At 37.9% G+C, this 23,329-nt stretch overlaps 1 protein-coding gene across 1 annotated transcript in view; it reads right to left on the bottom strand.

Annotated features, from left to right (window-relative positions):
- LOC104546159 (transcription factor COE1) overlaps positions 1-22,194 on the bottom strand; it is a 30,404-nt gene extending 8,210 nt beyond the window's left edge. The window contains exons 1-4 of the mRNA XM_010191476.1: positions 22,084-22,194; positions 3,132-3,197; positions 2,347-2,524; positions 633-812 (exon numbers count right to left, since the gene is read on the bottom strand). Coding sequence (XP_010189778.1) covers positions 633-812; positions 2,347-2,524; positions 3,132-3,197; positions 22,084-22,194 — 535 coding nt within the window. The remainder of the gene's footprint in view (positions 1-632; positions 813-2,346; positions 2,525-3,131; positions 3,198-22,083) is intronic.
- Between the last annotated feature and the right edge of the window lie 1,135 nt (positions 22,195-23,329).

Raw genomic sequence — 23,329 nt, 5'->3', positions numbered from 1 at the left:
ATAATTTCTATAAAGGTTATGAACGTATTATTTGCTCAGAGGTCTTGGAAACATCATCATGCTGCTTATGGAAATGTCAGTCTTATTACAGTAAAGTTTGCTGTGCTTCATATCTTACAGCTGGAAAAACTATTTTTCCCACAGCAAAGATCCTTAGCTTCCTTTCATACCCATTGCAACAAAAAGTCATGTACTGACAATTGACTTCTGATCCACTCCAACAGGCATTAAGTCACTTACGCTGTCTCTGCTTTCTAGCAATGTTGAGGACAGCATTTCTTACTTACAGAGTGTAAGATAAGTTATGCCCAAATCATGAGAGATGTTATTTTTTTAGTTCTTATGATATAGTAATAGTAATAGTAATAGTAATAGTAATAGTAATAGTAATAGTAATACTAACAGTAACAGTAACAGTAACAGTACTAGTAATAAACAAAAACAGAGAAGAGCATTGCTGGCAATATTATATCTTCAAAGTGCTTCCACGGTCAGTGCCTCGGAGGGGAGAGAAAGGACCAAGCTCTGTTTCAGGTGTTCAAAATAGAAACCAAATATTGAATATCACAGAAAAGTCACCATCTCCTTCTAATGAAAATGTGCTAAATACAGGAAAGCCATATAGTACTCACTGGCATAGGGAGAATTGGCAGCAGATCCATTCAGGAAGGTTGGAGAACCGCCTAAATTTGACATTCCAGCATTCCCATAGCCATTCATGCTTGTTGTGACAGAGTTATAGTTTGTCTGCTGAGGGGTGGTGCTTGGCACATAGCCATGAGGTGACACGCTGCTTGAGTTGCGAGTAAAACCTTTTGTGGGGAGGCAATACATTTAGAAATTGGTATTAGCCCAAGAACAGTTTCTTACACAAACACCTACAAGCAAGTAACTCTGGGCTACCGAGCCAGCAGCCCAGTGCAGCCATGGTGTGCACATGGGAGGGTCATGACTGACCCCCCACTACCACCAGGTAACCCAAATTGTGAATCCTCCCTGCCTAGGATGGGAGCACAGAGGGGAAGGAGAGAGGCTACAGCCTTCACAGCTCCTCAGGCAACCCATGCCCTCAAGCAAAGATACCATTGGGTATTACAGGAAGCTCACTCTAAAAGAGCTGTTTGTAGGGAATGGAGTAAACATGACCTACATTTTCAAAGTGAGGAGTGCATACAGACCTAAGGTATGCTAAAAGCATGTGATTTTTGTTAACTCTTCTGATGTCACTCTCATTTAACACATCTCACATTAGATGCTCACTGCACACTTGAGAAATCACAGGGTATATTTCTTAAGGTAGTGGGATATCCTCAGTCTTTTTGCCCTGGTCTGATCATTAAGTTCATAGAAAATTATGAACAAACTCGGCACCAAGTTAAAATTTTAATCTCTACCTAATTCTGGAAATGACATTTGGGGAAACTCATATTCAAATATACAAAAAGGGAGATTTGTTTCTAGAAGCATAGAAATACAAAATCTATCTTCAATCCAAGAATAAAAAATGCCAACTTTTCTTCCTATCACACAGTACATCCGTAAAATGTTTTAATTTAAAAAATAACATTTCATTTGTAAAATGCAAAATAATTTTGTCTGTCCTTCTAGAAAACAGCCTCATTCGAATACTTTCTCATTAAAGTGGATTTTTAAGTTGGATAATAAATAGAGCTGAGCAAAAGAGAGGGGAAAATGCAAAGGGTTTTTACAAAAATGTTCTTAACTTTTTTATTTTTAACTGTAGGAATTAAGACAATATTGATATTATACAAAGTGAAAAACACATTATTTTAAAAATTAGATAAAATCTGAAAATGTCTTTGCAAATAATTCACTTTTTGTTAATTTCAAAATTTAGAAAAGTCTCAAACTCCGAAGAAAAATCAGTGCCAATATTATGTTTCTTGCAAAACCAAACCAAACAGACAAATATTGAAGGGATACTTTTGTGTCATAAAGAAATTCTACATAGGGCCCAAACTGAGAGATTATCCATGCACAGGAAAATATATAAGCCATTACTTAACATTAAGCACATGCTCAAGTCAAAAGAAACCCTTTTAAAATAAGTGGGATTTGAAGACAAATACGAGCGTTATTCTGAGCAGAAGGAAAAGCTATTAAGATATATGCAGAAGTGCTTTTCCCGAATTGGGACAAAAGTCACTACCGGAAGCCCCAGGTCGTGACAGCACCGTGTCACTCAAAGGTTGTGCATGTGTGTGTATCTGTTAGATGTGCTCTTGGCCTTCAGTTTTGAACCATCACTCCTTCACTGCTCTGCACGGTTCCCTGACTATAATCAGAAAAGGTTGATAGAGAGAGGAAGACGAGTCTTCTCCTGACCCTGATTAGTGGCTTGGGAGGCTTCGGAAACATTGACAGCTAGTTGACCACTAAAGGAATTCACTCCCATCATTCCTGCATGGACTGACGTGTTAGCAAGGGCGGGGAGCTGGTTGTGATTGCGGGGGACACTGTAGAGTGCTTCTGCGATGTCTGCTGCTCTTTTCAGGATTATTTCCTAGAGGATAAGAAGGAAAAAAAAAGAATAAAAGAGTTACCAATGTGACTCTGACAAACCTTTTCTTACACACAAAAGTGAAACATTTCCCTGTCCAAAGGCAAAAACCAGATGCTTTTCTTTCTAAAGCAGTTGGCTGACTGATAGCAAATGCTTATAAGATCTGCTGCCTTCATGATAAATCCTGACATCTGTGGTAAGAGAGTTGGAAATTTCAGTCCCAGTGGCCACACTTCTGTATAACAAGACCAACTGGCAGAATGGGGCTGGAGCCTTGACTTACTCCACCTTAAAGCTATCTTTAGAGTAAGACTGAAAAATCACTAGTGGCAAGACATAATGTATATGTATAATGTATATCATTATATAGTATCTGGTGAAAGTGGGCAAATGCCTCCAGGGTTAATAACATGTTGCTTTTACAAGCACTAAATTCACACCCTTTATAAAAAGAAAACAAGCAAACTAAACCCCACTCCAGATATGACACTGCCCTCTATATTTATTCTTGTCTCACGTCGTAGTATTGTGTACCTTTAGCCCTTGATCTATCTATACATCTAAGAAATAGCCACGTTTGAGAATTGCTGAAGTAGAATGCATTTACCTGGTTATTATGTGGCATACCATAGAGTGCTTCTACTAAATCCGCAGCTCTCTTAAGTATTACTTCCTGTCAATACAAAAACAGATGCATTCTGAGTTCAATGACTCCTTGTGGGGGAAAACAAATATTAGAATCTTTTATACTATTTTATTAGTCACATCGCATTTTGGGTTTGATTTTCTTTTCTCCCACCAGGTACACCTTAATTGTAACAACTCTCAGCAACCACTGAATGGTGTTAAATCACTAGTTCATCCTATTCACACACACTCTTAATCAAGTCAAAAGGTGAGAATCATTGGTGCTGCAAAATAAAATACATCACTCAATTGTCTCTACCATCTGCACTATAAACCACTCATCGGTTTATTGCAGAATACAATCCTGAGGTCATTTACTAGATTACTGCAATCAGTGTCATTCAGAGCATGTTATGAATCCCTTCAATGTGTTTATTTTATTCTTAATTGCATGCTGCAGGAATTGTGACCTTACCCAGCAGGCCACATTCAAAAGATATCCAATCAGTCGTGAGCTACTAGTAATATAACCTTTCAGCTTCTTTAGTTTGTATCCTGATCCGATGGGTCAGGGTAGGATCCATGTACATAAAATGATGCACAAGAGGAAAACACATGCAGTGTAAGAGACCGGCCCAGCACTGCGCAGCGTTTCCTGGAAAAATTCCCTGCATGGACAGTAGAATTTAAAACAGTCTGGGATTTAGTTGTCCATTTGGGACATTTTTTTTTCTCTATTTTCCTATTTCTTCCTTTTCACTTAATATTTCTTACAGTGTTTTAAACTAGCATTCAAGTAATAATAGCATTTCCTGTATTCTTACATTTCACCATGTGGAAAAATCTCTATGAGCCATTTGATAGGAAATGTAAAAATGCATTGCAGAATTAACCCAGAAGATTTTTTTATTTTTCTTACTCTTTCAAAGCATAAGATCTATCAGATCCCCAACTGCCTGAGCAAAACCAGTCGAGACTCTCCTTTCAATAAAACAATATTTTTCTGTAATTCTCAGCCCTTATGTATTGCTGTAATGTACTAACACAATGCTGTTCACCACAGTATACTTCTGCAGGTAGCTTACAAAAATAGTACCAGTTCTAAGGATTTTACAGTTTTCTACAAAGTTAAACTTTTTAACTTAAAATATTTTACACAATAGCCATATTTTATACCAAAAAGAAACAGTAATGCTCAATTTTCATATACTGTAGACTCTGATCAGAAAATAGAGATATAATTGCGTTCATTTTGCTGTCACCATAACCTCTTCAAAAATCCTTGAACAACTCTTCAAATGACAAGCTTTTAGATGCATATTAGCATTTTTTTCAATTTTAAATTCTCTGTAATATAAGATAAAATAGTTGTCATACTGCAATAACTACTTATGACATATATAATGTCCTAAATTCAAAAATGAGATGGAGGATTTTTGTACTCCCAGTAAACATTTAGGTTTGCCTTCTGCTTCACGCACCCCTCGCTCAGAACACACATTTGAATTATTTTCCACATATGAAGTGAGATGTAATATATAATTGATGGATTTTTAAATCACTACATTTGAAACAGATTGTGAGGAGTTAAGATTCCAGTCTTTTTTCATTTGTTTGGGAGGTGGTTGGTTATTGCTCGCTCTTTCGCTCTTTCTTTCTTTCTTTCTTTCTTTCTTTCTTTCTTTCTTTCTTTCTTTCTTTCTTTCTGTTGTGGTTCTTGTTTAGGCATTTTTTCTGTGTGTAGCTTGACCACAACAGCTAACAGAATAATCATGGAGATACAGACTACAAACAACATCCAGGTACAATCAATCCTTGTTGCTTTACCAGAATCATCAGAACTGAGTTGCCCTTTTTGCCTCATACTAGATACAAACTAGAGAAGACCAGAGATGTTACTGAAAACTATTATCATTTTTAATCCATGATTTTAGGTGTAAAATTACTGCACAGGTGTTTGACTTTGCAAACTAGAATTTATTTCACTTCAGTAGAAATTGTTTGCACTATATATTTCACCGATGCAAAATTAGAATGTGATACAGAGCCCACAAACTGCTTTGGAATATTATTAACCTAAGCTGTCATTATGCCAAATTACTAAAAAAAGAGAAAGTTTAAATAGTCATTTCTGCTCTACCTGACTAATCATAGTTATTTATGCAATGCTGAGCTAAAAACCTTAGAATGCATCTAAAAAGAGATTGAAGACCACGTTAAAAAATGAGGTAATTACATGGAATCTTACAGCTGCTCTACCTAATAACAAATATATTCCAGTTCTTAAACACTGACAGTTCTTTGACGACATATCATATTGCATGTAAATAAAACTAATTGTCATGATGGTTTATTAAAATATGCTTGACAAGTAACATTCAATTTTCCTAGCTAGTCAATGGTTATACTTTTTCAACATTCGAGGAGTCTGTAAATTTGAGTTTCATCCTTTCTCTAACAATATTTTCACACAATAAAAGCATTTCTTGTTTATGACATTTTCAGATCATACAAAGCATTGTTACACAAAAATTCCCATGTCAAATAGTGGTATCTTCTATTCCAGAGCTGACGGTAGCTCTTATAGACAAAAACTAGCTTTAAAAATACACAATAAAATGCTACGACAGATATGGTCCAGATATTAACTTCTTGTTTTCTGAATGCATGTTAAACCCTTTCCACCTCTGCTTAAATTACCATGGAAGCTACCGTTATGGCTCCACATACAAAGGAGCCCCAAAAGTCCTCTATAAGTTAGAGCAACAGACCTTGCAAGGTGCTTGGATTGCAGTGACCAGAAAATTGTTCTCACCTCCATGTCATTACGCTCACAGTGAAGCAGCCCCCGAGCATGTTTGTGTTCGGGATCTAATATATTGCCTTTCAATCAGAGCTGAGAGCCACTGAACACATAGACAGAACATGACGAGCAGGTCAGGAAAGCAATAAAGATTTTACAGAGCTGTCCAAGGTGCTAAATTTACTCAATAATGGGTTTGGCACCATAGTGTTAACCTCTCATTTACTACCAGTTTGAGGGACTAAATTGAAGTAGCTGACTTCATTTACCTTGAAATGTATATTTTATGACATTATGTAAGTAGATTGAAAGGGCACTGCAGTTTTAACAATTTAAAGGCTAGAGCATGTTTAAGATGAAGCTCGAATATTTATTGTATATTGCACTTAAACTATATTGTATATTAAAATGCATTGATTAAATTTGTAAAAGGTATTATAAAAAAGGACAGCTAATATAAAAGATCTATGTCTTTTAAAATCCAATTGATACTGCATGTTACCACCACACTGGTGATAGATAAACAGATAGATAGGTGGACAGAGCAGCAGACAGACATATCAAAAAGTGACTGAAACTCTCACTCTATAAAAAGAAATCTCTGCATAGGCTCAAGGTCTGTTACTCCAGATATTCTTTTGTCCACATAATTTTTTATTTGCCTTCATCTCAGAAGCCCAGATTTTCATAGCAGTAAGTGGGCATCATGTAAGGTCCTTCCCACTGAATATGCAAGTAGAAATATTTCCTGAGAGACAGAGTTTGGCTAAAGCTAATATCTAATTTATGGGTGCATTTATCACAAAGATCCACTCTTCTATTAATACTGAAAGTCTGACAGCTTTGAGCTTAGAATAAAGGATTTTGCAGCATTTAGTTAGGGCTAAAGTGAGGGTCTTCTTGTCTTAACATTTCATTTCAAATGAGCATCATTTTATTTCTATAAAAATAACAATTGAACAAATATTGAAAAGAGGAAAGATTACTTCAGTGTTTAACTACGATGCATCAGAACTCTGCCCTCTGTGCAGCTACACATCACAGAGCCAGAGTCCATTTTTATTCCAAATTGAAGACGATTTGCTACTGAGGGATTTTTTTTTTTTACTTTTTTAATTTTTGAAACAGGAATGCAATTAAATATTTTGATCAAATTTTCCTCTTGAAAATACTAAGAGGTGTTTACATAAGCAAAAGAGGAGGCTGGGTAGTGAAGTCTGCTGCAACCTTGCATATTCCAAAATTACTACTGTAGGAAAAATTATATAAATCGTACCAGAACGACTGTGCTTTTGAAGCACAAAGACTGAAATTTAGACTGAATGCACTTCTTACAGAATGTACCTTGAGCCACCATTGCAGCAAATTTGCATGTTTTGTTTGTGGCATGCGTTCCCTTCAGAAGGAATTCATTAGGATCATGAAACTTGCATTTCAAGTTTTATCATGACGAAAACATTTTGTGTCAAGTTTTAACATGATAAACACATTTTGTGCCAGCTTTAAAAAAGATGGGTTATTTCTTCTGTGGCTGTCTGCTTACTTTTTATTCATCAGCTACTGGAAAAAACCCACACTGTGTCCCAAAAGGGCTGTGAGTCTAGTCAGCTAAAGGGTATCTAGAGTTACAATGAGTTATTCGGCTTAAGTAACTAAATTAGATAATGTTCAAGGTGCTTGTTAAAGCTAAATGATTTTTGTCAAGAAGAAGCTGACCACAATACATAATACTCATCAGCCACATATTGTAGTATTGAGACCACCAAAGGATTTATGTACTTGTGGAGGGCGTGGGGGGGAAGCTGTTCTAGCATACTCTGAGGCATTTATCTTATGTGTTGTCTAGATATCATATCACCTTCTAATGCTCTTTAGCATCGTAATACAAGAGAGAGCTCATTCATCTTCTGAGAGGGTACTTAGGGATGATGATGTCATTCATACTTCCTCGACTCTCATGTCTGACCTCCTGGCTCTGCCTTCTAACTTCCTACTCTCATGGCTACTTGCAAGAAAAAAACCTTTCTGCAGAGTCAAAATGCTGAACAGCAGACTCCAGTTCCCTTCTTCACCTTGGAAAGGTCACATTCTGAAATTTCAAGTCAAAATTACAATGATTTGTGCTCAAATTTTTCCTTTGTTTTTCAAAGGGTGAAACTGTTAATGCACTAGTTAAGGATATGTGATAGAACTAAGTTTCCAACTTATAACTGTGTACTTGTGTACACATTAGATTATATGTATTTGAAAAGATAAAGATAAAATTGTGAATACCTCTTTCAAGTGTAAAGGCAAAATGAACATTTCGGTAGAGAGCCATTTAGAAGGATGTCACAGATCTAAAATATCAGCCATCTATCTTGGTATACAAGAGTTTCAGTCTGTCCAGACTCTCCCATCTCTCCACGTCTACACTGAGCACTGCATTATTGTATTATTTTCAGCAATTATAGTTTTATAAAGACTCATAAAAGCCATTCAAAATGTAAAGATCCTCCATTTACTGTAAAACTAAGGGAACTATGCCAGCCTAATGGGAAGTACAAAATAACAAGGCCATTTCACTAAAAAGATATTTGTACTCACACAAAGATGAAAACTTCCCTAGCAAACAAACAACTGAATTGTTTCAATATATTGTAATTGAATCATGCTGAAGAAGTAAGCACCATACAGATATTACAAAGACAGGAAGGCAAAATGAGAGAGAAATACAACATACTTCACTTGAAGGGTTAAATAAAACTTCTGCTTACCACTGCCTATAGGATGGAAGTGCACTGAATTCCTGTCACTGAATTTCAATGGCATTTTCCAGAAAATAAGTCTGCAGTGGGAGCTAGAACCTTAGCTTTTCCAAGCCATTGTAGTCCCATCAGCCTCCACCCAAACTGAAAATCACAGCCTAAATCTACAGCACTAAAAACAGTCATGCATGACCTTACCACCTGCTCCACAATGAGCCAACCTTATAAATAAAATATAGAAAGCCTATATGAGGCAGCAAAAAGAACAAACACTGAAGTGCAAATGTGAGCAGGCATCTAGCCATAAACATTGAGAATCGATGATTAAAACACCTCTTAACCACAAAGGTGATAAATGCACAGCAATGGGGAAAACACATCCTTTTCAAACAGTCTCCATTGCAAACACTGCTGACAAAAGAAGGAACAAAATTACGATGATCACCTGTGAATCTGTCCTTGCAAGTCTCTCATTTTACCCTTAATATGCCCTGGTTAATATGGTGTACTTAGATGCTAAAAAAAGGTATTGGCCTCCTTTTTTAATCCACACTACTCATGCTGCTGGTCTTCATTTCTATAAATGATGGGCACATAACAATAGCAACACAATTAGTAGCTGGCACAGACAGGTACTGCATCTAGAGACACAGTAGTATGGAATAAACTAGCATTAATACAGTTGCATTGGAATAACTCTTTGAATAAACTGACATTTGAGAATCTGGATGCTCCCATCGTATTATCAACTGAAGCATCTGGTAAGTAATTTGGATGGTTTTGTTGCTAAAAGCTCTGGAGTTCTCTGCTAATGTCGCGACCCTAAGTCAAAGGGAGAAGAGTAGGTATGTGAAAGCAAGAGTAGGTATGTGAAAGCAGATATGCAATGCTTAAATCACCTCTTTTAGGGGCTTCATCCAACAGTGATAACTTGACGCACATCTGTGTCCCTCAGACAGCTGTAGAACTTTTCCCTAAGTATGTTTACAGTATGTCTTGCCTTAGACTCCTAAGTTTACCAAAAAAAGGCATTTATAACTACTTGCAGGAACCCTTCAGAGCTGTCAAATTTTAACTCACGAGGCCAATCTACTTTCCATGCACACAGGGCTGGTAGATATTACTACATTGTACTCTTATATCTATTTACACCCTACAACACATCAACTGGTAGCTGGTAGATATCAGTCATATTTGGGAGCCACTAACACTGTCATTAAGAAATCGATGGTACAGTAATTCTCTGGCATCTTCTACAACATTTCCCACAATCACCTTGCAAGCTCGCACAGTGAGGATCTAAGGACAGAGCCCCTCAGTTTGCAGCATAGAGGGATCACAAAAAGAAACACACATTTCGTGCTATATAAAAGGCTGCAGTATTTATCCCAGCATGTAAAGATCACTTCTTCTGCACATACTTTTCCTTAGTTAAGCAATCCCATCTTTCAAACTGTGGTCAGTTTTTCAGATCCACTAGAAGACAAAATAATTGAGATACAAACTGGAGCATGAATGGGTAAGTCCACACAAACTCAATTCAACAGCTAACAGAAAATTCTTCACCAACTTCCTTTGCAGAAATTCCTTCATATCACCAATTTACAGTGACTCATACTATTCCCACCTATCTAGACGACAAAAAGTTTATTTCTTATTTATCCATGAACATACAAACAAACAAATGATAACATTAGATTCTTTTCTTCTATCTGACCTTAAGGGTTTGCCACAGTGACCAAAAAGCACATTTTGCACTCTAGATTTTCCTTATGTCCCACACCTACCTTCAGTTCCTGGGCAAAATATAGAGAGACACATGTACAAAGCAATCTCATATAGGAACCTCAGGCATTTCTATTTAAAAATTTACCCCAAAGTATTTGTACAAGCATCTACAGGACTTTGAAGCAGATGTTCATTAGTGAGAATAGGGAGCTTTTACATTAGGGGTTTTTTGTTTGTTTTGCATGTATAAGATTTTCTGATAGTTCTTCCTCTGCTCTTCATAGTATTACCATTCCTATTTCTTGAAAACAGCTGCAGATGAGAGTTGCAGGGGAAAAAAAAAAAGTTATTACTCAAAGTCTTCTCCTGACTGTTTGATAGCCATATATTTTTGGAAAGTTGTCAAAGTCCCCTTATGGAAGAAAAAGAATGTTTAGAATTATTTGAAGGGCCTGGACTTCAGTAAACTTAAAAAGAATTTGGAAAAATGAACAGAGAGACTAAATTCTGAGACCATTGTTAGAAGGTGCTACACAGGCTTTTTCAGAAGCTTTATTCTGCAGATCATATTACTGTCCCCATTAGAAAAATTCCCTGGAATACTAGGGATTAAAAAAAGATTGAAAGTGGCTTGTGATTTTGTGTGTAACTCAATGCAGATATCCAATTATGTATTTGTAAGAGTGAAAAACATTTTACTGGGCAAATAGACAGGCTGATATCTATTTTCTATCATTTGTATACACAAAGACTTCCCAAACACAGGACAAGTTGTATCATTTTTAAAATTGTTCTCCCATTAGGCCAAATCTAGAATGTATAGGGTCGCATAATTCACTTGACTGCATTTAAATCTATAGAGATATGTTTGGTATTGCGAGGCAAGAATGTTTGCTGTGTTAAATCAGCAGAGCTATTTAGCAATTAAAAAAGATAAATTGTACACATGTGTTTTGTCCATTTAATTTTCAGAGTTGGTCTTCATTAATGCATTTACCCATATAAATATCTAAGTATGCCAAACTAGCTATTTTCTGTAGAAACAAAAGCTTTCACCTATATGCAATTAAAGTCTCACCTGCATTTTCTTTTATGGAAGGGGAGGGGGGGAAACCAAACCAAACCAAACCAAACCAAACCAAACCAAAACCAAACCAAAAAAGCCAAACCACACAGCATATCATTAAGATCTGTGAAACTGTCACTGTTCTGGATTGTACGCTTCAGGTAGAAATTGAGAGTTCAGGCTACTTTTAATAGCAGGAGGAAAACTGAAAAATAAGATGCATTGAAATTCTGACCTACAATGATATTCCACTATATTCTGTGGAGAGTGAGTGCATAAAAATGTTGAAATAGAGACTGGAATAACGTTGGTAGGTTTTAGTATTACAGTTAAAACACTGCTCAGTCATAACCCCTACAAATGACTACTTTCACTTACATTTTATCATCAGTATAATTAAAAAAAGTCTCTTGAAAGGGGCATTCTCATTACAACGAAGGACCACTTCAGACACAATTGAAATGAAAAGACAGACCGTAGATTAGGTGTAGATACCAAGTGGTAATTTCTAGGGAAGCATAAAATGCCAAATGTGTAACAATTATATTTTATAACTATGTGTTCAAAAGACTTAGAGTATTTTATTGGACAAAGAGGCTTTGGCTTAGAAAGGTTACTTCAGTGAAGTGCCTCCTAGCACCTACTCTAAAAAAAAAATCAACTTTCTTATCAGAAACAACAGATATTTTGTTCCTAATACTCTTATTTTGAGCCTTAATACAACCTTAAAAATTCAACTGAAATTATCCAAAGCAAGAATAAATGTTGAATAACCATGTATTTAAGAAATTAAATTTAATCAACATTTCACAGAGGTATCACTATGTTACCGTGTACACCTCCACAATGTAAAAGCAGACACACCATTTCACACAATCCAGGGCTCCTTTTTCAGTGGTGAGTGAAAAGCTTACAATTGTCACTACACCAACATATTTTATGGAAGTGCTTCAAAACTTGCCACTGGTTTTTCAAAATACATCAATATTTCAGTAACTTTTTTGATCATGAAAACCTCTGAGCTCTCATGCTAGTTTAAAGCTGAAAAAAAATGTAAGAAAATTCAGATTATAAAAATATTAGTATTATTTATTTCCTATTTATTAAAAAGTACTTTTACACACATTTTATTTATTAGAAGCTCACATCTGGACAAATTCTGTATAATGTTAGAACTTCAAGAGACAAGACACTATGTCCAGATGAAATAAAGAATATAGCATTAGTAAAGACACTGAAGTCATCCTAAAGAACAAAATTAAGAGACAAATTCCCAAGTTTCTATTTCTTAGATCTCTTGTAAAAGATGAGCAAAAAACGTGTTACATATATGTAGCACTGCTTTAAAAAATGCTTCTGTGTTTTGTTTTCATTCTCCTCTCAGCACGCATATCATTTATCATCTATAGTCACAAACATATTTCAAAACATTCTTTGAAATAAATCCAAAATGCATATCCGTGTTTATACAAGTAGCATGAGTTTGTATGCTATTGTACTTAGAGGACATTTCAGTCCAGTTGAGTTATATCAACATAAGTTACATGATTGACTTTTACAACAGAAAGGAAAGGTTGTACTCAAACAACTGTTATTGCCTCAATGGAAAAAAAAAATCAATGAAAGTGAAATGAACAAGAGATTTTGTCTGAGTTGCAGTTAATACTACTGAAGAGCTATGGATATTAAAAGGTCAACAAATAAATTAGTCCAAGTGTTATGAAATGAATGATTTGGCTTATAATTGTATTGAGTGCAAATTGTTCACTGCCTATTAGACCAGGTAATTTTTAACCATGGTGCCTCAATTACTGTTCCATAAGCAATAATATAGTTGTAAGAGCCACTGGTTCGATCGAGTGACCTATGAGACGCGCCAGGACAGCTGACTTTGCTATGATGGATCACTGAGCTTGATCTTCAAATGGTGCCAAACCTTCCCTTCCCGTGAGGAGATCTCATAAAAGAAACATTACTGCTTGATTCATTTTACCAAAATGTTTGCGTTTTCAAGTGTCAGCAGTTGAGTATAGATGGTGAAGCTCTGTATTTCTTAGAAGAATTACGACAACAGGCATCCTATTGCTTCCAGCACTCTCTGCTAAATGGCATCATGATGGTTAGGAGGAAGCTTTTTCTACTACTCAATTGGACTGCGTTGTGAGAAATACACAGCAATCATCTTTTACATCACCATGTAAACCACTGCATAACAGCTAAAACTAGGCTAGAAATGGAGACTGTAGGTGAGATTATAGACATTACTTCACAGTTCTGCAATGCCCTACATTGAAAGATCTCAAAGCACCACTTTAATGGAAACAAATTAAACTTCACAACATACTTTTTAGGAAAATAATCTCTCTCCCCCATCTTCATCAGAGACAGCCTTACAGTGTAGCTGCTTGGCTGAAGTCACAATGGTCTATGGTTACAACCAAGGCAAGTTTTGTAGGGTGAGGTAATATTTTTTATTAGACTCACCGATACAGGCCAGAAAAGGTACAGTCAGCAGGCAGGAAGAAAGGCTTATGCACCCAAAAGCTTGTCGATCTTTTTCCAGTTATATCAGTTAGTTTAATATGAGATATTACCACTCCCTACAAATCCTGATACCCTTAAACAGGGAAAAGGAATTAATCTGATATTGCTTTCATGCTATGAAGTAACATACATGGTGCTTCATGAGGAGGAAAGACAGCAGCTGCGTTTCCCCATTGCTCCTAAGGGCATGGTGTTTCCTGCTAGCCAGAGCTCAAAATATGGCAATAAAGGTCTCACCACACTTCTCACAGGACTGGGCCTTACAGAACTGTAACTACACAGTAATTACGCATATCTGCTCTCTGCCCGTATATAAAATGAGTTGAAGATGTAAATGGAAATCCTGAATTATCAAATAATCTGTGCAGATGAAACTACAATAAGAAAAGCCTAATTAGAATAGATTGTACCACATACAACCAAATCCTGTTTATATTGTCAGTCTGCTATACTTTTGATAAATCACTACATTCAAACAGTCTATTGGGAGGGTGATTTTCCATTTCATCTCTCCATTGAGCAAAACAGTGCCATGTGACTAGAGCCTGAATTTCAATTTCACCAGCATACAGTTGAACTGAATATTATTTGGCACAATATAGTGTACAACTGAGCCACTAAATGGCTGATTTACTAAATTATTATTAGATGAGCTCTTGCTGTTCCAAGTGAAAGTGCAGTCACTGTCTCTCTTCATGGTGTGTTCAAATTGTTCTGTGTTTAAATATTCAGCATGAGGCTAATGTGAACTGATGAACTGAGACTACAAACATTCACTTTCAATGCAGACAGAGAGACAGAGATGCAACATATCAGGAGGCCTGCGGAGGTGAAAATGATTTATATTTAAGTATACTGCTGCCTACTTCCATTACTATAAGATATTCTTAATTAGCTTTGTGTTTGGGAACATGGCTAAAAACAGCTGCAGCACTGAAGAAGCTGTGTACCCACAGAGGCTTCAGGATCCTGGTGAAGTGGTACCTGAGCCTGGATCTCGGTCAGTGAAGTGCATGAGCTGCCACCACAGTTTCATACTCTACTACCTTCAGTGTTTGAGTTGCAACTTAAGAGCATCACCTGCCATTCTGACCTCAGGATCAGTAATCCTAGGAAATGTGGAGGACTGACCATGTGGTGCAATTCTATGACTTTTTTGGGTAGGAGGAGATGAGAAAAAATAGAGTTATTGTTTTTTTTAAAGGTTAAAAAAAAAGAAGCAATTTCTTTACTGCCACCTGCTGGAGCTGACAATAACCCTTTGTCATACTAAAAGAACGAGCATCTTCACTTAGAGGACAGTTACAGCAAGCATTTAAAATACTGTGATCCCAGACACTTACAGTAGATTAGAATTTTTTATTGGTGCTGTGTTGCCATAACAACATAAAGACAGCAGATGACTTAAGCTAAGCTTGCAAAGCAAAAGGCTGCTCATCTGGCAGTTAAAATGAATACAGTTCACTTCACAAGTTCCCCATATGGACCCTTAGTGTATGGTAATGAGGATACCATATGGTGGGAGAAAATGCACAGAGAACAATTGTGCTCCACTGCCTGAGTGAAGTGAGCAGGAAGTTATGAGGAAACGCGGGAGAGAGATTTGTGTGTGTGCTCTCTAACTCAAGGGTTTCTTTCAGAGGGGGGTTCTCTCTCTTCTTAATCTTCTTCTTAATATATACATGCATAGAAATGACAGAGAAACATATTGTGCATTTTGCAACATCATTCATCATAAACTGTCAGCTGTGTTTGTAAATCAGCTTGGTAAGATCTTATAAATTTGTAATTCTTAAAAGGTAAAAGTGCTAAGTTTTTAGACAAAGTGCAGGAAAATTTAAGCACTTCTGACAAGTAGAAACATTAGTGGTAATCATTTTAAAAATGCTTGCATCTTTCTGCCTGCATGTTTAGCCGTAAATAATGCTGCAATGAATAAAAGCTTTAAAAAGGGGAGGGGAGGATGAAATGGAATAATTTTTTTATTTTATTTTATTTCCAAAAGGATAAAAAGTAATAGTTGATCAGAACCATATGCATGCAAGATTCTGCTGTAAATGTACATATGCTATACAGCACGCTGTACTAACCAGATCCTAAAACTGGTAAGACAGCTTGCTAAAGGCTGCAAAGTCAATTTTGTACTACACATGCTTCATAAAAGATGAATATAAATGCATTAGTTAGACACGGTGAGCTAAATTAGAAGGTCAGGCAGGGCTGGAAGGGCTGAAATATCACACAACCAATGACTGTAATTACTCTTTTTTTAAGTCTATTAAGTGGTGTTGTTCTATCAAGGCTCAGGGGTATAGGACATGAAGTACAAGATAAAGTAATGTGTATTTATTACTCCCACGGGATCAATTTACTAGATATTTTCAGCTCCATGGAGCAAAATACACAAATGCAGCCTTTGTTACTTTCTTCAAACTGCGGCTTTTTTCTTCAAAAGCTCTGCTCCTTGAAGGGACCGTGTTTACCTGTTTGGTATCATCCTGACAACCTCAGCTAATTGTTGTATTTAAAAACAGTAACAATAAGGACACAGGAATAGAAAAATGCAGGGATCCCTCTTACAGGATGTTCAAACAAGTGGTTCAAGTTGCTCAGATGGAATGTGCAGACTAGAAAATCCAATCCCAGGCATGATTTTACCCCAAGGCAAAGTAGAAATCAGGAACGGAGAATGGCGCAGAGCTCCTTGTCATCGTGTTAGCCCTGATCTATTAAAAGTTTTGTCATAGATTCTAAATTACACCATCTGCTCTAATCATTTGCTGAGTAAATGCTGACCCACTTATAAAGAAAACTCACTGAAATGTGTATGCACACCGTTGACCTTCAGAAAGGAAAGGGCTCCTTGCCAGCCGTTTGTATGTGGCTCTGCCCTTCAGCGAGCAATGTGGCTCTGTCTCTCAGCTCTCTCTCATTTCAGACTCTTTGCATGTTCCCAGATGTGCCTCTGACATGCACCACCCCATAGGAGTGATACTTTCATAGTAGCCTCAGGCGCCTTGGTTGTCTTCTTCTCATAACTTTGAAACTCTCTCCCTGAATATTTTCAACAGGGTGAACTGAAAACCAAACCCAAAAACCCCAAAGCAAGCCCTCAACCAACTAAAAGTTCAAATTGTAAGGAAATTAAAAAACCCCAACTGTTAAGGGTTCAATACCAACCTGGACTCTGGTTTCACACTCCTACAAATTTTGCAATACAGTGTAGAAACTGCCATGCACATCTCGTGCCCTCCCTGCTATACAGATGAACTCCAACAACTCCTCTTTACATGCTCCCCTTTCCTGCCCATACTTAATATAAAAGTTTTGTAAGGACCCTGTCAGTACACTGGGTGAAAAAAAAGCCAACAAACCCAAAGCATGTTTTCTTAGCTGAAAATGACTAACTTAGGTTAAAATACTGTATCGTGAGTTAGCAGATGGAGATCCATTCTGGAATTTCCACTGGGTCTGTCTGAAGCAGCAAACCTGAGCTGCCTTGTCTTCATTGCTATTTTAACCTCTGCTAACAAGCCTGGGCCAACCCACCCACATTTAGAGACAACCTTTATTTGCAATATAAACAATATCCATGTCACAATGAATAAAGGGCAGGTCTGTGGGATTTCATATGGGAAAAGACAACTGCTTTTGCATGCCATGGGTTCCTGTCTTCTATTAGTGTCCTAAATGAGGAGGTGGGGTGTGTCTTGGGAGGTCTAATGACAGACCAGAGAAAAAGAGCTGAAGGGAAGGTGGAGCCTGGCTACACATGCTCTCTGCTTAGCAGGGAGACCCCTGCATGCTAGACAGAGAGGCTCCACTCACATCTACATGGAGACAAACCAGAAGTAAAGGTTCCTTACAGGACGGATAAGGGGTGTCCAAGAGTGAGCATTTAAACAACAGACTGGGAGGAAGAAGATGTCAAATCACAGAGTGTCAATGCAATGACTTGTTTCTCAAATACAGAGTGAACAATCTTGCACTTAATTTAAATACAAGTGATGAGTTGTAAGGGTGGTGAAAATGGCAAATAAATTCTAGGAAATTGCATATAAACAGGAATCATTGTTATTAAATCATTTAGGATGGATGTGTTTCAAATCTAGCTCACAGTTGAAACTGTTTTACAGCTCTAGCTGGGGAGTTTTAACAAAATTGCAGATTGTAGGGTGGTTACATAAATGAACCTCAATAGACTCAACATGTTGTGATCTCAACTCTTTAGTGATTTCCACTGCAGTTTTATATGCAAGAACCGACAACACACGTGTGTTCTGTGCACATCTGCAAACACGTGACAGGGAAATTGCACACACACGTGCAGGCTTATTCCCCAGCTCCACAGGCACACTTTCTGCAAACTGCTCTTACAGGACAACACAATGTCTTAAATAGTGTTAAGAATCCTGGTATTTCTTTTCACTTCTCCTCAGAGATCTTTTGTTTCCTTTGATCTGACTCCTGTCTGTATTAGGAAGGAAAGACTATATTACCCAGCACACGCCTGGTACTTGATCTCACTCCAAGCTCTGCGTGCTAATCCCACCACCTCTGTGGTGCATGTGTTTGTGTGTGTGTACAGACATGCACATCTGCTAGTGACAGCCCTACACTGGCTGCTTTCCCCAGCCTGCTCTGTATGAGAAGGGAACAGGACCTTGGCCCATAGCTGGCTCCACAGCCCAGCTGCCAACATCAGCTCCCACTCCTTTTTCTCCAGAACCTGTATAATGCATTTCTGTTTTAAACACATCTCTACATCAGCTGTCAGACTAGCAGTTCAAACACCCCAGTTCTCACGTGTTTCCATTCCCCTCACTAAGAGAGGACAGTCTCCACTGGAATTTGGCTACTGAAGCACTAGGAAACAGAAAAAGCTTCCAAAATCTGGCTCTTTTCTTTGCCTACTTCCAGCAGATAGCTGGAACATTTAAAAAAAATCATCCCAAGCTTGAACACTGAACACTTCTGAAAATACTGGTTCTAAACTAGTGGAGATCAAACTTCTCAAATGGCCTCAATGGTTTTAGAAAAGCCTGTTGACACAGATATGGCTGTTAACTCCTCAGCTCTGGAGGGCAGAGCATGTGCTAACACTCACTTGATGTCCTCAACAATTCTCCTTGACTGCAGGGGTAAGTCACACAGCAGAATGCTCTTGTTGGCCTGTGGGAAGGACTGCATGCCCTGATGAACACAAATATTACAACCATTTCTGTTTCTTCAAAGATCTCTAATTCATCAGTAATGTTTCAACGGAATAATGGCCACAAACTCTAGCAGCAATTATAGAAATGTGTTTTGTTTTATCTATTTGATGCGTAAGTGCAAGCTTTTTAATGAACAGAAAGTGACGATGCACTGGCAGGACAATGGGGAAAATGGAGGAAAGGATATTGAAAGCTTTAAGCACTGCTCTCCTTTCTGCTGTCTCGCCCGCTCTCTGTCTCATACATTTGCCCTCTCTGCCTGTGGTTCCACTGTGGAAGCCATATGGCTTCCAACTCTCCTCTAAGTAGCCACTGAGAATTGTCTGCAGTGGAATACTGCCAAAGATCTTCCCGGTTTAATGACATGGGGAAGAGCGCTGTGCAGCGCTCACCCAGCACAGAGACTCGCTGCGTCCTTGATTATGATCCTGGAGCCAGCAAGCAATGCTGGGAATTGAACCATCAGTGCCTCAAATACAGAAGTTGACATGTGCCAACCCCTGCTGCATTCAGCCTCTGTGCATGGCATATTAATGAGCCCTGAATTTGAGGTCCAACCTTCAAGCTTGCACAGAAGGAATTACCCAAAGAGAAAAAAAGGTCCTCTTCATGCTGTTTCCATCTAACCTTGCACAGTGATACTAGTTGCTTCACTGAGTTTGTCCAGTTTTAAGCAGTAACATTTTTTTTAGACCGTCACATCATACCTGTGCATATATAAATAAAATTTCCCTTGATTTAAAGATTTTTAAAACTAGCTTGAAAATATAAATTAAGCCAGGAGGGTATATGTGGGGAGAGATGAACTAACCCTCATTTTCATACCCTATCCATAAATACCTGCTAAATGTTAGAGTCAGGTTATAGAGGTAGATGGAGCTTTCTTCAGCCTGATTTTATGTCACATTGCACTAGGTAGCAGGAACGTGTGGTTATCAGTGTGATAACAATCTCAGTCTAAATTGTAAAAAGGAGGGTGTTCAGCATGATGGCTGCATTCCCATACTAGTACAAAAGAGCATTTCTGGGGACACCCTCAGTGCCATGAGTGTCAGAAGAGGAGCCCAATACCTGTGGAAGTTCGTGATGCACTACAATCCTCAGCCGCATAATCCAATTTAGAATTGCTTTGACTTTTTTTACTTGAATTTCCCCATTTCGAAGGAAAGTCAGAGCCATCTACAAGTCAGCTGGAATATGGGGTCCCAGGAAATTTTGCAGTTTCTTTTGTTCTTGCAAATGCCTGGTGCATAATGAAAGTTGGTATCCTATTTTCTTAGAAATATTTTTTCTCCGTGTGCATATTTGGCAGAAGAGGCACAAGTCAGATGAAAGAGCCCCTACAGAAGGAGGCTGTCTTTCTTTGGAAAGGGTTTCACCTCTGGAGGGAAATTTGACAACCTATGAAAGCTGTGTCCTGCTGCAAATCTGTCCAAAAGTCAGAGAAAGGGACAGCTTGTAGAGGGTGAACAGAGCCAATGTAAAATGTAACTCTCCAGGACAGCATGTTTCTCTAGTGGTAAGAAGGAAGGACAACAATCATTGACCCTGAAACCACAGTCTGCAGCCTTCCTAAGCAAAGATAAAAGACTTAACAGGCCTGTAAAAAAATCACATACTGATTTCCATTTCTGTCAAGAAATAAAGCTAAATAAGTTGTGGTGTTCTTGAATTCTTCTCAGCTTTGAAACCATTTAGAAATTTAACTAATCAAAGCCCACAACAATCCCTGATGAAAGCCTACTTACAGCTCAGGAAGCTATGGAAGAAAGGTCACAAGATTCACCGAGTCACAAAAGCTCTACTGGACGTGTGTTATTTGAGGGATCTGGCCTGAGGCATCCAAGCCCAATTTGTTCTATGTCTCAGGTCTGCAGATTCACATCTTCCTGTCCTTAAGTCAAAGACGATGTTCTTCAAAAACACCCTGCCAGCTTCTTTGACTGCCCAACTCACTCACTAACAGCCATGATGCTAGAGCAGGTACAGCACATGGTGGCAGCTGGTCACATACAGTGACTCCAGCCCATGCATGCTATTGCTCAGTGTTCCTATGGCAAAGAAAAACACTTTTTCAAATACACCACCTCTTTCTCCAGTATATCACAAAGCTCACCGCACATTCCTGCCGAAGAAAGTACCGTATGGCAAAGTAACAAGAACAGATGTGAGTGCAGACCCAGACAGCACACAAGACAGAAGTACCAGAAGCCCATGTGAACTCTTCTGTTTCTTCCTCAGCTTTTACTTGACAGAAAACAACAAAAAAAACTCCCACTAATTTTGATGAGAATGAACACCAAATTACTTCACTAAACATTGATCTAATTATTTCCTCAATCTTGAAATAAAGCAGTATATAGTACTTATTATCTTAAACCAATACATGGTGCAACAGCAGTGGACACACATTCCCTGAACACCCAAATAACTTGATTTTATCAACAGTGAAGCTCTAAAAACTATAATGACAAGTACTACTCTGATACCAAAACCAAGAAGTGTCATTCTTCTATGAATAAACTGCTCACACTCAAAAATACCAACCAAAAAATGTGTTCTTTGTTAAGTACTTCAGAACATAGAATAAGATTTGCTTTTAGGAAAGGCAGGAGCTGTTTGAGTTGGCTGTGACTCAGAAAGTCACAGAAGTCTCATAAGCCTCCAATGAAAGTTGCTGATTGGGCTTCATTGGGAATCTCTCTGTTTCAGCTTATCTGGATTGGATATCAAACCAGGACCATTACACTTACAGTCTTGCACTTTCAGACAAAAACATGCAGTAACCAGCTTTGCCATATTTAATAAAACAATAAACTTTGGCTGACCTTTGGCAAGCGTTCGGGGTCACCAGGGTGCCGGGGGATAACCTTCTGTAACCTTTGGAAACCATAGTCAATGGTGGGTTCGTTCAGAGCTGAAAGAACAACAAACAACATCGTGATGTGACAAATGCGCAGCAAGCAGGCTCCGTCGCGCTGTAACAGTTGGCAACGCATTGCAGGGCCAAGGAAGGATCACAGCAAAATCCCCTTTTACTGAAATCAGCACTGGCTATGAAGTCTTGGTTCAAACGCTGTTTGAGGTAGGTTCTGAGGCTTTGGTACAAACAGAAATGCAAACCTTCCCACTCGAGTTCCTAAAACAAGGTTGCTGGAAAATTTGGGGATGTTGCATACATCTTCCAAATAGGAAGCAATTATTCTCTCTGAAAGCTGTGATTAAATTAATTAGATAAATACTTTGCATCCCATGTTTCATGTTGGGTTTTTTTCCCACTTTCATATTACGAAGAATGTGCTTTGTGATTGGATGACAGAAGAACTACTAGGGAGTCCCTCTTCTTCCAGATTCCATTATCTATTTAATATGCTCCATATGCAATGATCACGTATAATTTTGTTGTGAACTACAAGCATTTCTCTTGGCAGAAGCTTTATTTTTTACTCATCAACATTGACTTCAGCAGCCCAGCTCAGGCTCCAATCAGCACCAAACTGATCCAAAAGAATTAATGAATTAAAATTTAAAATAATCTGTGGTTTAAATTCATCTTTCCCCAGTCCTTGACCAGTAAAATGGAAGAGAGAGATGGTGGAACACTTTAATCTTCATGAAAATGCTGGTCTGCCTGCATTAATCGAAACTCTGATTGTGCCAAGCCTTTAAGCACATGCTTATCTGTAAGCACATACTTAAACCCATTTGCTTTCAGCAAAGCAAATTTGAGCATATTATGTTTTTTATATGATTGCCTATAATTACAGGGGACTGCATTGAATGACCTTCTAGCTGTATTTCCAGTCATATGATCACTTTAAAACTCAGATGTTAGTGAGACTTCAACATGTGCTTAAAATTTCCTAAGTGCTTTGGTGAACTGGAACAACAGTCAAGCATTCTCAAGCATCTCTAAACAGCAGCACATCTTGACTCTCCCACGCCAATAGAGACGACGAAATTTTCCACAGGAATTTGTTTGCAATTTTTTTGAGTTAAATGAAAAAGAAAAAATTCCACTATTGATTTTTTATATTTGTAGACTTTTTTTGGAAGGAAGGAAATATATATACA

Source organism: Mesitornis unicolor, unplaced genomic scaffold (genome assembly GCF_000695765.1).
Source record: "Mesitornis unicolor isolate BGI_N332 unplaced genomic scaffold, ASM69576v1 scaffold22859, whole genome shotgun sequence".
Lineage (NCBI taxonomy): Eukaryota > Metazoa > Chordata > Aves > Mesitornithiformes > Mesitornithidae > Mesitornis > Mesitornis unicolor.
This window is presented reverse-complemented; position numbering and strand designations above follow the sequence as displayed.